This window comes from Erpetoichthys calabaricus, chromosome 8, assembly GCF_900747795.2.
Source record: "Erpetoichthys calabaricus chromosome 8, fErpCal1.3, whole genome shotgun sequence".
Lineage (NCBI taxonomy): Eukaryota > Metazoa > Chordata > Cladistia > Polypteriformes > Polypteridae > Erpetoichthys > Erpetoichthys calabaricus.
The window spans coordinates 96,566,392-96,580,011 of record NC_041401.2 but is presented as its reverse complement, the minus strand read 5'-3'; the positions used below and the strand labels follow the sequence as shown (position 1 = coordinate 96,580,011).

The following is a 13,620-nucleotide window of genomic DNA, read 5'->3' as shown; positions in this document are numbered from 1 at the left end:
CTCAAGCCCTGTCAGGTTGCACATCGATCATCAGCCTTTTTCATGTTTGGCCACAAAGACTCCATTGCATTGAGATCTGCACTCTGACTCAGCCATTCCACTGCATTCACATTGTTGTCTTGCTGGAAAACACATTCATTTTACCCTCTACCTTTACAAGCCTTCCGGGGCCTACTGAGAAGAAGCATCTCCACAGCATGATGCTGCTGCCACCACCACCATGCACATTCATGATGGAGATGGTGTGTTTTTGATAATGTGTACTGTTTGGATCATGCCAAACATGGCAGTTAGTCTGATAGTCAAAGAGACCAATTTTGATCTCATCAGACCATCGAACCTTCTTGTGGCTAATTTCAGAATCTCCATGTGTCTTCTGGCAAACTCTAGGTGAGATGTCACATGTGGCTTTTTCTTTGTCAATCTCACATACGGTTGTGACCGCTGAAGCACCCAGGCAACAGCTGCTGTATGCACAGTTTTGCCAGTCTGAACCACTGTATCTTGCAACTACTGTACTTTAGAGTTACCAGAGGTCTCTCGATGGTCTTCCTCACTAGTCTTCTTCTTGCATGATTACTCAACTTCTGTGAGCGGCCTGTTTGAGACTGATTTACAGCTCTACCACAATCTTCCTGTTTCTTAATGATTGATTAAACTGGACTCCAAGGGATATTCAATGACTTGGATTTGTTCTTGTCTCTATCCTCTGACTCATGCTTTACAGTTTCTTGGTGTGTTCCTTTCTCCTCATTGTGTAGGTCCGTCCATGATACTGACTAACCAAAAGTAGGACCTGATAAGGTGCATTTAGACTACAATCAAGGGAAACTGTAGACAGGTGATCTCCATTGAACTAATGAGATGACTTCCAAAACCAATTGGTTGCCCTCTGATGATTTAGGTGTACCACATTAAAGGGGGAGAGTACTTAATGTCATCAATTATTTTGTGTTTTATATTTGTAATTAGTTTAGGCCACTTTGTAAAGATCACTTTCACATTTGACATTTTCTCTAGATCAATTTTAAAAATGGCAAATTAAAATTAATTTTGCTTCAATGTGATATAGCAATAAAATGTGAAGACATCCAAGGGGTCAAAGCTTTTCATAGAGATTATATAGCACCATTTTAACTAGTCCTTCTCATGTTAGTGTTTTATTTAAACATGGATGACCTTTAATATTTTTTCGCTGCTCAAAGATGCAAAGAGAAAGGAGGCAGGTGTTATATTGATTGTATTTCCATTGTTCTTACATATAGGAAAAGAAAAAAATACAGAATTTCTGGATAATACAAGAAGTTGACAACAGTGTTCTGTACATGGCTTCTTTGTAGTCCTCGCGTATTTCTACAAAGCATGAAGCTCAGCTTTCTGAATGCTGTACAGCATGTAATACGCCCCCAGTTATCCCCCCCGCCCCCCCAACTTCCCAGCACCACCACCACCACCACCAAACACTCTTTGCTACCAACTCAAGTGCTGCTGCAGGCTCTTCAGAACAGGCACTTTACCTAAAAGCAGTACCCAAAGGTTGCCTTGCATCTCCATGTTGTAAACATCAAGAGATGCGTCACTAAAAAGTTTTTGCTCAGAAGCAGTGAGAGAACTTGGGAGGGGTGGGAGTGGTGGAGCCTGTTTTGGCGCTTCCTTTGGCTGATGATCAACTGTTACACCCAAGAGTTTTCCTGCAGCTTCATTACTCTAAGTGCTGGTCGCACCCCAGTGTGCGAAGCCAGGACCTACAGTACATCTCCCAGTTCAAATGTGCCCTACGCTCTACCTGCTTCTGTTCTTTCTTTATACTATAGGTAATGGTGTGGCTTGACAAAACAGTCCTCTGATGTAGGATATGAAAATATGGTGCTAAGAATCTGAGTTGTTTTTTTTAAATCTTAGTATTTAAAATGTGTAATTGTTTTTAAAAATAATTTGTTTTTTTGTAGTGAATGAATGTTGTAAATCAACAATATTTAATGCAACTGATTTAACAAATGGTAATGATATTTCACTTTTATGACATTTTTGCTACTTTGAAACGACCAAACAGAAACACAGTCCGAATCAAAACTTGACGGTTCCAAAAGGATTTGAATGATGGTTATGGCTTCCACTTAAAATCCAGTGTAAAACAGGTGTGGAAAATAAGAGACATTCATTTACAGCTAGAGAAGTTCAAACATCTTCCAAGAGAAATCAATAGTAGTTGATTCATACACCTTGTAGACATTGCTCCAACCTCCAACCTGTCAGAGGCCTGTTTAGAAAAGTTGCTTCATTGTCTTTTACGCTAACACATGAAGGATTTGGCACCACTAAAGCTGTGGCAAGTGACAAAGGTCCCTAAAGGGTATGGCATTCACTTTCTGCACCTATCCTATATCCTACTATATCTAAGATTTTCTTAAGAGATTATCACTACCTGCCATCATGGCACATTTCCAAGGCAAGATGAGGTGGAACAAGTAACTTTGCTGGCTCCACAATGGCACCCACCAGGGTGCGAGTAGGACACTTTAGGATGAGGATATGTGCATCATACAGAAATGTTTGACATTGACTTGGTTGCAATGTCTAGATCAAGCCTTCAGTGGCACTGATTATTGGCTGAAAAACCCAATCAGGCTTGTCTCATGCATGTATACACAGCTGACAACAGTTATGTATTCCCTGAGACTCCTTTAGAAGGTTCAGCTTGACCTAATGAGATAAGGCTTGGACCAATCACTTTGGGAATGGCAGTCATCTGGGAAAAAGTCTTCTGGTCTTTATCAATTATCTAAAACATAGATAAGCAGCTATCATGATTAATGTAGACTATGAAACGGCGCTATCAGTGCATCTGTGTGTGCTACACACATCTTGTGTGGTCCCTGTCATTTACACATACATTGTCCACTGCGTGGGTTTTGCATGTTTTCTAATGTTTGTTTCAATCTCGGTTTCTTCTACTGTACAAAGAACTGTCAATGTAGCTTGAGTGGAGAGGTCAAATTGCACCAGTGTTCATGAATGTGAGGGTGTGATGCAGTGAAGTAGCTGTGGTTTTATTCTTTGTCCAGTGCTGAGAAGGATGGCATTGCTTAGATCTTGCTCTATTCCAGACACAAGTGCCTTCTCTAGATAGCATGCCTTTTACCTTCACAAGCATGGTCTTTCTCTTGGGTCCCTCAATTGCATTGCTCTCTCAGCAAAGCAGGAAAAGTCTTCTTAGCCACTTGACCTAAAGGAGAACTCCTCCAGTCTCACATGACTGTTTGGGCTTTTGATTTCATTCATACACTCAAATATTTTAGTAAAGGCTCACTCATTTACTTGAGCTCTGTTACACATTTATGTTTTCTTCATGGTTGCAATCAGCAGGACTTTTATTATTTCCTTGGTCAACTGTCAACTCCGTGATTACTTCTAGATATATGTATGAGTGTGCCCAGTGATGAACTTCTAGCAAGATCTGTATTGCACATACAGCACTTCTGCTCATCATACAGTGAAGCATGTTAATGTGGTTGACAAGCAAAACCATTTACTAAAACTGAATAGACCATCTCCACTCCAGTGGGAATTATGTATTTAAGTTCCTTCTCATCAGTATGCTTTTCTTTAAATGCCTCCATTGTGAAGTTGTTCTGAAAAAGTTCTTGGGTATTTTCTGCTCTGGTAGAAGACTCTGAGCAATACCTTTGTGGAGTGATGCAAGAAGCCACACAGAAGGCTTTGTGTCAAGAGCGGCAGGTCCCTGGCATTTACAGGGACAACAGGAAGCCCTATTCACATCATTCACCTATGCAGAGCAGCCTGACGACATTCAAGAGATGAAGCTTTAAAAATAAATGGCAAGGCAGCGGGATGACATGACTGCAGTCTCGTGCTTTAAATGCTTGATAACATAGGTCCTTTACTATTATCTTGTATGTATGATTAGATAGCTATTACAATACAAACATTTACAAATATGAAAACTTACTGATTGTACCTCTGACCTCTCCTCTCATGCTAAGCCTCATGCCCACATGCCTTTCTCTCCACTGAGAACAATAGTCATGGGTCTCTATTATGTTGATCCTCCTACAACCAATTATCCCTTTCATCTTTCCTAGTTGACCTCAATAATGAAGTGTTCAGCTTGTACATCATATGCATCAAAATGCTCCTGAAAACCACAAGCTTGAGAGCTCCAGATACTTCAGGAGGTTGAGGTATCCACCATTGTGGATTTCGCAGTCAGACCCAATCCAACCACATCAGTTTTAGCCAAGAAAAATTATCCCTACGGTTCTTGCAAAGATCCAGCCTCCTAGGATGCCGCAGGGGTGCAGTAAGGCTAAAATCTACTTTTAGGAATACACAAGGACATTTCACAGCAGGATTAATGTAGGTAAGAGGCTGCCACCAGGCCAGCTGGACAAGGACTCTGCCTGAAGATACACAGGGCTTGCTGTGTCAACCATTGGAGGGGCAGGTACCAACAGTGTCTGTGCTTCATTGAAATGTGAGATTTTAAGACGTTCGCAGGTGTAAACCACCCAATCCGGCATTCTCTAAACTGCTTATTGAAGGCCTCTGTTTATTTATGATGAAGCTAAAATAAAGCAAGAATCTCCCTTCTCACCCAACAACCCCCACTCCACTAAACAGTCTTGTGGTATCCTTGTTTTCTTGGTGGGTCACACACTGAGTGCCATTGGTCAAATATCAGCGCCCTGGTTTTCACTCCAGGTTCAAAGCTTAGTTTTTTTTCATTTTTGCCAAACGATAATACTGCCACAGCCACTGAGAAAGGAATAGTTCAAATAATTTGTCTCACAGATTTAGCATCCGTGGCTTCAAGAATTTAATAAGTGTCTGTGGAAAGGGGAGAAGATGTGAATGACACTGTGCAAACTTCCTTCACCCCATTGTTTTTCAGCTTTATTTTCCCCATTTCTGTTTCATTGTGAAAAGATATCTCCACTAAGTGAGAAAAAAAAGAATTAAGAAAGCTTGTGACAGAAGTTTCTTTTTTTTTCCTAAGCTATCTCTTTTATTCTTCTCATATAATCATGCAGTTCTTCAGGATCCTGAAAGCCCATGTCCTGGCAGACCCACTGAATGTCCTCTTCGTCTGCCATGGGAATGGAGTTGTATGGCAAGTCCTCTGAAGGCAGTGTGGCAAAAGTGGTAAATTTGACCCGTTTACGTTTAGAGGTGGGTGAATTGAGGGGGTCTTCACTATGCTCTTTAGTAGACCCTCCAGAACTGCCGTCACCTCTCCCATGTACCTGACTCTGGACGCTTGTCTGAGAGCTGCCACTGCTGTGGTGATCACCATGGCAACAAGTCTGCATTCCTTCCAAGGGGTTTCCGGGACTCTCTGGCTGCTGAGGTGACAGTTCACTCTGTGTACGCAGGGGCTGCCCATTCCCAAGAAACACCCAATGGTGAGAGTGATCAACGTTGGCTTGTCCCTCAGGGGGTATGCGTTTGTGGCGGTATTTGAGGACAAAGACAATGCAGTTGATCAGAAAAACTAATATGGCCAAACAAAAAACTCCCAAAAGTGCATACATCCCAATTTCAAGGTCCGTCAAGTTGCGAGGAGTTTGATGTAAACCATCTTCACCCCCATCCAGGTTACTAATAGTTGTGTAATCAATGGAAACAATGTCAGGTTGCTCATTAGTATTGCTGTTCCCCCTGCCCACATTTCCTCGACTTGTTGTGGAAACTGTTTCTACGACATCTATGTCTTGTCGTGTCCCTTGACTTGGTCTACCAATTGTATAGTCTTCAGATTCCTCTGCAGAATCCTCCGGTCCAAAGTGAACTCGAACGTAGACTTGAGTAGAGTAGAGAACACTCTTGCGCTTGGTTTTCTGGCAAGCCTCACAGATGATCATCTCTGTTCGAATTATTTCACCTGAGCCTTCTCCTTCTGCGATAATACTGGGCCAACGCAGCTGAGGATCTGAAGACACAGACACTATTTTGTCATCCAGTGTGGTGACTTGTAAATTATAGTCTTTGTAGTCATACAGATTCAGGGGGGCTGCAGTACCATCACTGTAGTAAATCCAGATGGACAGTGTTGCCTCCTGTGAAAAGAAAGAATGGACAAATGTCAAGAAAGCTGCACTGATTAGCAAACAATGACTGTCATATTAGTGAGGATTTGTTGGTGTGACTGAATAGCACCTTGTTGTCAACTACATTGGTTTGTCCAAAGAATACTAAAGCAATACTAAACTGAGAGAGTGAACTACCTGAAGAACAATTTGGCAATCAATGCAAACATTTTACTATTTATTTCTCAGAAGTCACCATTCAATATAGATACCTTAATTAAAACCTAAAGAATTTTTACAGTGTGAAATAATGCAAAGGTAGATCTATTGAAACAGCTTCCTCAAGACATGGTTAAAATAAAAAATGCTGTGACTGCAAACATTATAAAATATACAAACTTGAAACAAGAGATTTAGACATATTTCTTGAATTTATTAGCAATATGAAATAATGATTAAAATTCGGAGATGTTACCAAAAAGGCATCAATCATTTTCTTAACTCACTATGGCTACATTCACACTGCACCTCAAATCTAACTTTTTTGACTCCTATACGACACAGTCTGAACAGCAAAATAGTTAGTTAGCGTAAACCACCTTAATATGGGGTATTCGTAAATGTAATGATTTACTTTATGGGGTAGATGAACATATTAAAGAATACAGTAGTTGTGTCACATATTTAAAATAATAAAAGGATTGTTTCAATGTAAATGTTTTAAAGTCTAAATATTCTTGATTGTAATAGACAAAAATCAAAACTAACACCATATTCATAATCACTGACCTTGAAATAATATAAAACGATACCCCACATGCTTATGTTTGAAATTTGTCATTTTTAACCTTCTGGGAGTGGCACCTCGAGGGCTAGGATATCCATTAAAATATCAAATATTAAAAATATATTCATTATCAGCAACCATGAAATAGCATAAAACGACTCTCCAAATGCCTGTATTACCAATGCTCATTTTTGGATGCTTTGTGAAAAGGAGTAACTTTGTCCCTTTGTATCCCATTGTGGCATGCACAACTTTAAGTCCTTATGATCATTCTTGCTGAAGACATCAATGTGTTTACTCTTTACAATAAAGATGTAAATTCCTTTACAAAAATGGTCTAAAATGAGGATTCTTAGGTAGTAACACCAAAAGGCTTCATGTCTTGAATACCTAGACATCAACATGAGTAAATTTAGTAAGTCAGGAGGCACCTGACCAAAAAAAGGAAGTGATTTCAAAGCATTATTAAGTAGTCATTATAAACACTCAATACACATGGACTAGAAGCTTTTCATACCAAAACAACTCCCCTGGTATACATGACGCTTAATCCAGAAATATAGAAATTTACACACTCAAAATAATTTTACAGTGTTTATAAGACCTTGTGCATACATATGTGATGAAAATCAAGACATATTATAGTACAGGTTTAGCATGCAAATGGTAAGAAAGTGAGGTGGCAGAATTAATAAGCATTTGGGGCGACTACCAGCAGTGAATTTGCTGTGTGTTTTCTGATGGAAATGATGCTCCTTGTGAATATTTATTTCAGAGACTCTTACAGATAGATGTTGCCATAAGTAATCAAACATCCCCCCCTTAGAATTCTGAATTTGTCAAATCCCTGTTTCGCCTCCAAGCACATCACTTCTTGCTCCCACTTGGCTCCTCTCTTATGTTCACAGATCGGATAAGGCAACAGCTATGAGTTTTCATTTTCTATTCTTCTTCCTTTTCGATCTTGAGCTGACAAATTTGTAGATATCCAGCCCTGTAAATAATATTATGTAGTACAGCAGCCAGCATGCTATTGGTACCTGACAATTTTTTTCTTTTATTAATTTTGAGCTTGAAGGGCACACTCAGATATTTGTACACACTCATATAGGATTTTGGATCACTTGCAAAATTAATTTAAACAATTGAACAAAAAAAATTGATGCGAGTCAACAATTACCATTGAGTCACTTTTAGCTGCAGTGTGAATGCAGTGACCTTGTCAAGTTATTGGTGCTCCAATTGCAAATAAATAACAATAGCTTACAGTAATTAGTAACATACACATAAAACAATCAGATATAAGGCAGTTTGGTTTTAACATCAACAACAACAATGACGTAATATACTTAATCTAAGGCAGACTTGGGCATGAGACACAATGCAGGACCCAGTTCTGAAACAGTTGCTAGCCCACTGCAGGGCCAACTCACCAACACACCTCCACTCATATGCACACAGGGTCATTTTGGAATTACCCTTAGGATTTGGTGAAAAAAAAACACTACAGTATCCAGAGCGGACTCCATACAGAGAGTGACTGGGCCAGGATTTCAGCTCACGGCATTGGTCAGTGAGGCAGCAGGTATCCAACAAAACATTTGCAACTGTCAATTTTTAATGCTTGAGGCCAGATTTGTTTAAACACTACTCAGTTCAAATTCATTCTTGAAGAGGGTCCACATTAAAATGTGTATTTGCTCTGAAATGATTGCACTGCTTGTTGAGGGAAAAGACAACATCTATTCTTATATCTCAGTAAACTACTAGGGAAAGTAAACTTGTGAAGCAAGGAAAAAAGATGTCATAATAATTAAACAGACGAAGTTAAACATTAAGCAGGGCTGAAAATGGAGTGATGAGTACATGAAAACTGTTTCACAATTTAATAAAAAAAAGCCAAGCAAAATGACACCTTTTATTGGCTAACTAGAAAGATTACAATATGCAAGCTTTCGAGGCAACTCAGGCCCCTTCTTCAGGCAAGATGTAATCAATTTAATAAAAAATAAAAATATTTTCTTCTTTTTGTTTTTCTTGTATCTTTTTGTTTGTTTTCTTTTTTTCATCATTTGTTTAGTTATTTGTTTATGATGTCATCTTCTGGTTGTTAGCAAGCATGGCCTACATTCATGCTTATGTATGACATCATAGATTTGTGACCATGTGGTTATAGCAGCTACCATCAAAAGAATGAGCATCTGAACTTTTCTGCATGCACATGTATAGGCTTCTACACTGATGTTAACTCACTATATTATTGAAGACTGAATTCAAATCATTTCTCAGTAGCTGGAAGCAAGGTGTGAAATATGGTCAAGTCCCTTTAGATACCCTGAAAGCTTTACAATAAAAATTCTTTGAGAGGGGATAAGACAGTCACAGGCCCAGCATGCTTATTCTAATATTGATGAATTCTTGCCATGTTTTTTTTTTTTAATTTTTGGACTTATTCTCTAAGAGACAATTTAATTTTTTACATCTGATAAATTGGAAAATGGTGATTCCCATATATAAGAGCAACAGATAAGACCTCCTCTAACTTGAAATGCGTTATTCATCGGTTCCATATTTTAAGTAATCACGAGACAACTGGACTGCAGGTTGATTGATGACAGTTAGTATTGAATGAAGTACAAAGCAGGGCATACAAAGAAGATTTAGAACAAGATTTGTTGACCAGTGTAAAATCATAAATTTCTGTAGATTTACAAGATTTTATTGTACATATACTAGGGGGCTTCAACCCCTGCTTGCTTCGCTCGCCAACCCCCAAGCCTACACTACGTGCCGTTTGGAAGAGGGGGGCTGAACGCACTCCAAGGAGATGCGGTCGCTCCTCTGAAACCCCTCTTAAATGGTGATATAATGGGAAACAAATTTTTTTTTTTTTTACCTCCTCTTTGCTCGATCACCTGCTGTGCCACATGATCTGCATCTAGTGCAGTGCTTCGAACATTTAAAAGCCTGTACAACAGCTGTTCTTTTGTCTCACTGCCTTGTCTCTTCTCCCCCAGACATCCCCAAACACTATTCGATCTCTTTTCGCGGTTCTGTTATTTCACCGTGTAATAATTTCCATGTTTGTGCTAATGCGATCTTTACTATCTTTTTTTTGAGACTTTCGAATTTTCCTACTTCCATTATCTCTAATCTGCTCTGCATGTGTATCGCGCCAAGGTTGTTGAATTCTTTATGATGTTCTACTTTGTCATCTACTCTTTGTCTTTTTCTGGCCCCGGACGTGGATAAATCTCTAGGTACAATGTTTAGTCTCGCTGGAAGTGAAAGTGTCTTTCAGTGTCTTTCTGAGAAGGTCACGTCTCGTCTCTGAACAGGTCTTGTCTCGTTCTAAGATTTTTTTATATAATAGATTTGCTACCCAGTAGTAAAACTGAAAGTTAGGTAGTGCCAAACCACATTCTGCTTTAGATCTTTGTAGAGTTGTCTTGTGAATGTGCGGCCATTTAGAATTCATGATAAATGATGTTATAATTGAGTCGAATTTCTTAATGAATGATGTTTATATAAATAGGGACACTCTTCAGAGGATATAGCAGCATACAGAGGTTGTTCATTATCACAGTATTCATTTTCCCTGTTAAGGTAAGATGGAGAGTGGACCATCTCATTTTATTCATGGTACTTCCAAACTTGTAATGAAAAGCATTTTTCTATTTGCTTGTGATGGTTATCACCAGATATTTAAACTGTTTTGATATGCTAGAGAATTCACTGGGAAAAGCACACTTCTATTCTAATTAATTTTGAATCCAGAGATCTTATCAAAATCTCTTAACATGTTTAAGACTAAAAGGCAAAGATAATTGCGTGTCTGATATATAAAGCACCATATTGTCTGCATATAGCAATATTTTCTGTTCAAGCCATTCTCTTTTAATCCCTTGTATCTCTGGTTGCTTCAGGAGATGAATAGCCAGTGGCTCAATAGCTAATGCAAAAAGAATTTTTGTCAATGTCTGAAGTAAGCTGAATTTGTGTTATTAATATGTACTGAGGCTTCTGGACAAGGGTACAGCGTTTTTTTTTCATTCTGTATATATATCCATCCATCCATCCATTCTCCAACCCGCTGAATCCAAACACAGGGTCACGGGGGTCTGCTGGAGCCAATCCCAGCCAACACGGGGCACAAGGCAGGAACCAATCCTGGGCAGGGTGCCAACCCACCGCAGCTGTATATATATATATATATATATATATATATATATATATATATATATATATATATATATATATATATATATATATATATATATATATATATATTGGCCAATCCCCAGTAAATGCAGTCAACCAAAGAGATAAACCCATTCAACCATATCAAAGGCTTTTTTTCTTTTGCATCCAAAAATAGTAACACTTCTGATAAGTCAGATTTTGTCGACAAATATTACATTAAACGGGCACCAAAGGTTTGAAACTGAGAGCCTGCCTTAAATAAATCTAGTTCGGTCTTGTGATATTACAGAGGCTAACACTTTTTTAATCTTTGTAGCTGAGACATTTGCAAGTATCTTAAAATCATTATTCAGGAGTTAAAATTAGTTTATATGATGAGTGTGGTCTTTAATTTTCTTTGGAAAAACAGGTATTAATGCTTGGTGGAACGTTTGGGCTAGAATTTTACTTTGTTCAGCTTCTGTAAATGTTGTTAATAAAGACAGATCCAACTTTGTTTTTATAAATTTCAAATGGGTAGCCATCTAGCCTGCAGCTTTCTAATTTGGACTGAGTTTATGGCATCCTGTATTTCTAAAAGTGTTGGTGATTTATCACTACAGCACTGAGGACACATTTATCTCAAAGAAATAATGTAATTGGAGGTGAATTCTACAAAGATTTTGTCTGCTTATGACAAGGGTTTAAGACCTCAGTTGCAAGATGAGTATGTAGGGCATAGTGACGTAAGCTCCAAAATAGCAGAAGTATGGTCGTAGATGACAATAGCATCAATGAAGAAATTGTTCTTGAGCAGCTGTGATGTACAGTCACGAGGAAGGTATTTTTTCTTGAATTTCAATATAAAAGCAGCATCTTGATTGTTTTACATACTGTACATGCATCTGCTGACAACTAAAATGCAGCACTGCATGTAAAAATGTTTCATAACAAATAAGCAATTCTCCTAAGACTTACAGTTACAAAAAAAATTACAGATCAATTAAAATGACATTTTTGAAACTAGGGTGAAAGTATCAAAGAAAATGTTAATAGATGGTTGTCTCTTTATTTCCAAGCAGCTGAGAGCTTTAACATTGTGTTATGCACACGAGCATGGTGTGTGTTCTGCAGGAGTTGCTGTGAAGACATGGGAACAGTGGGTGAAAAATATAGCGATTTATAACCTCCTTTGCATTAACATTGCAGTCTGAAGTAAAAGACAGGTAATAGATATATAAATAAATGTATATTATATTAAAAAGTTAATATATTAACAAATCTCTTTAAAAATTACATACAATTGTAACTTTGTTCTATGGAATATAATACGGTTGTGTATAAAAAGAACAATTTTAGTATAGATCTAAAACAGAAGACCGCATGGTGCTACCTAATGTACAATATTACTACATACCTTGAGACAATGGAATGAAGCAGAAAGTAATGAAGCTGCACCTGTTTGGTTAGCCATGGAAAGAAAATCCTGCTCAAACACTTCTCTGTGTGCTTTACTCCATGCACCTGCCATTGGCATCAATTAAACAGTAATCAGGAGGTTCAGCACTGACTAAAATTTGGAATCAAAGTAGGAGACACTTTAAGGCCAAGAAATTACTGCCAATTGGCCTCATGCACAATAACCATTTATTACAGCTATCCTAAACCTCTACAGTCTTTAATGAAAGACATTTAGTATGCTTCACCCAGCAATTTTAGAGCTCTCGATATTGAGAGTTCATTGCAAACAATTACACCTCAAACACAGTCTTCCTGTAACAAGCTTCTTTTACTACAATATGTGCAAGTTAGAAGCCTTCTTACAAGAAACCTGCCCAACTTTATTAATCTTTCATCAATATCTAAGGTTGAATTCATATTGTTTAGTAACAATGAAGATAACGGAAACATTTTCAGATATTACCAGTTTATTTGAAAAAGTGCAGCTATAGATCTAAAAATTTCATAAAATTATTTTCTACTTAGAAACTTAAATAATCAATACAACTCAGTCACTGACAATATATACTGTTTGATGTTTGCACAGCACAGTGTATATCAGTGAATATTTCACATTGCACTTATCTCAATTTGGATTATGCAAAATATAGTTGAGACAAGATGTAAATTGTGAACTAATTCCTCAAGTACCTGCCTCGCTAGGTCATATGTTTTGGAAATGCACTCGACACTCAAGTTATATTTGTATTTTTTTTCCTTGTCTGTCAGTCAGTTTGAGATTTACAATTATTTCAAATCTTCCTCAGCATTTTTGGAGTAACGTGAAGAGACTACATGCTCACATGAAATATTGTGATATCTTATGGTACACTGCTCACTCTTCATCTAATCTAAACAGAGTGGCAACAGATTATCGTCTTTTACTTAAAAATGGAAAAAAAATAAAATTTTCTCTATGAGGAACACTAGAACTTTTTCAAACTGTTTCTGAGCAAATAAACCTGCCTATTAGGTTCTCTGAGCTGATTAAGAAACATAAACGTATGTTTGTACTCATGGTATCCTTGATTCATAACAAAAGTTGATCAAATGGAAATTATAAAATAATGTGCACATAAGTTACCAACTGAATGAAAAATCATT

The 13,620-nt window shown here is 37.9% G+C and overlaps 1 protein-coding gene across 1 annotated transcript in view; it reads right to left on the bottom strand.

Moving 5' to 3' along the window:
- Positions 1–1,224: 1,224 nt before the first annotated feature.
- Positions 1,225–13,620, bottom strand: part of tmem132e (transmembrane protein 132E) — a 636,104-nt gene continuing 623,708 nt past the window's right edge. The window contains exon 9 of the mRNA XM_028807114.2: positions 1,225–6,077. Within this exon, the coding sequence (XP_028662947.1) occupies positions 5,013–6,077 (1,065 nt within the window). The 3' untranslated portion in view covers positions 1,225–5,012. The remainder of the gene's footprint in view (positions 6,078–13,620) is intronic.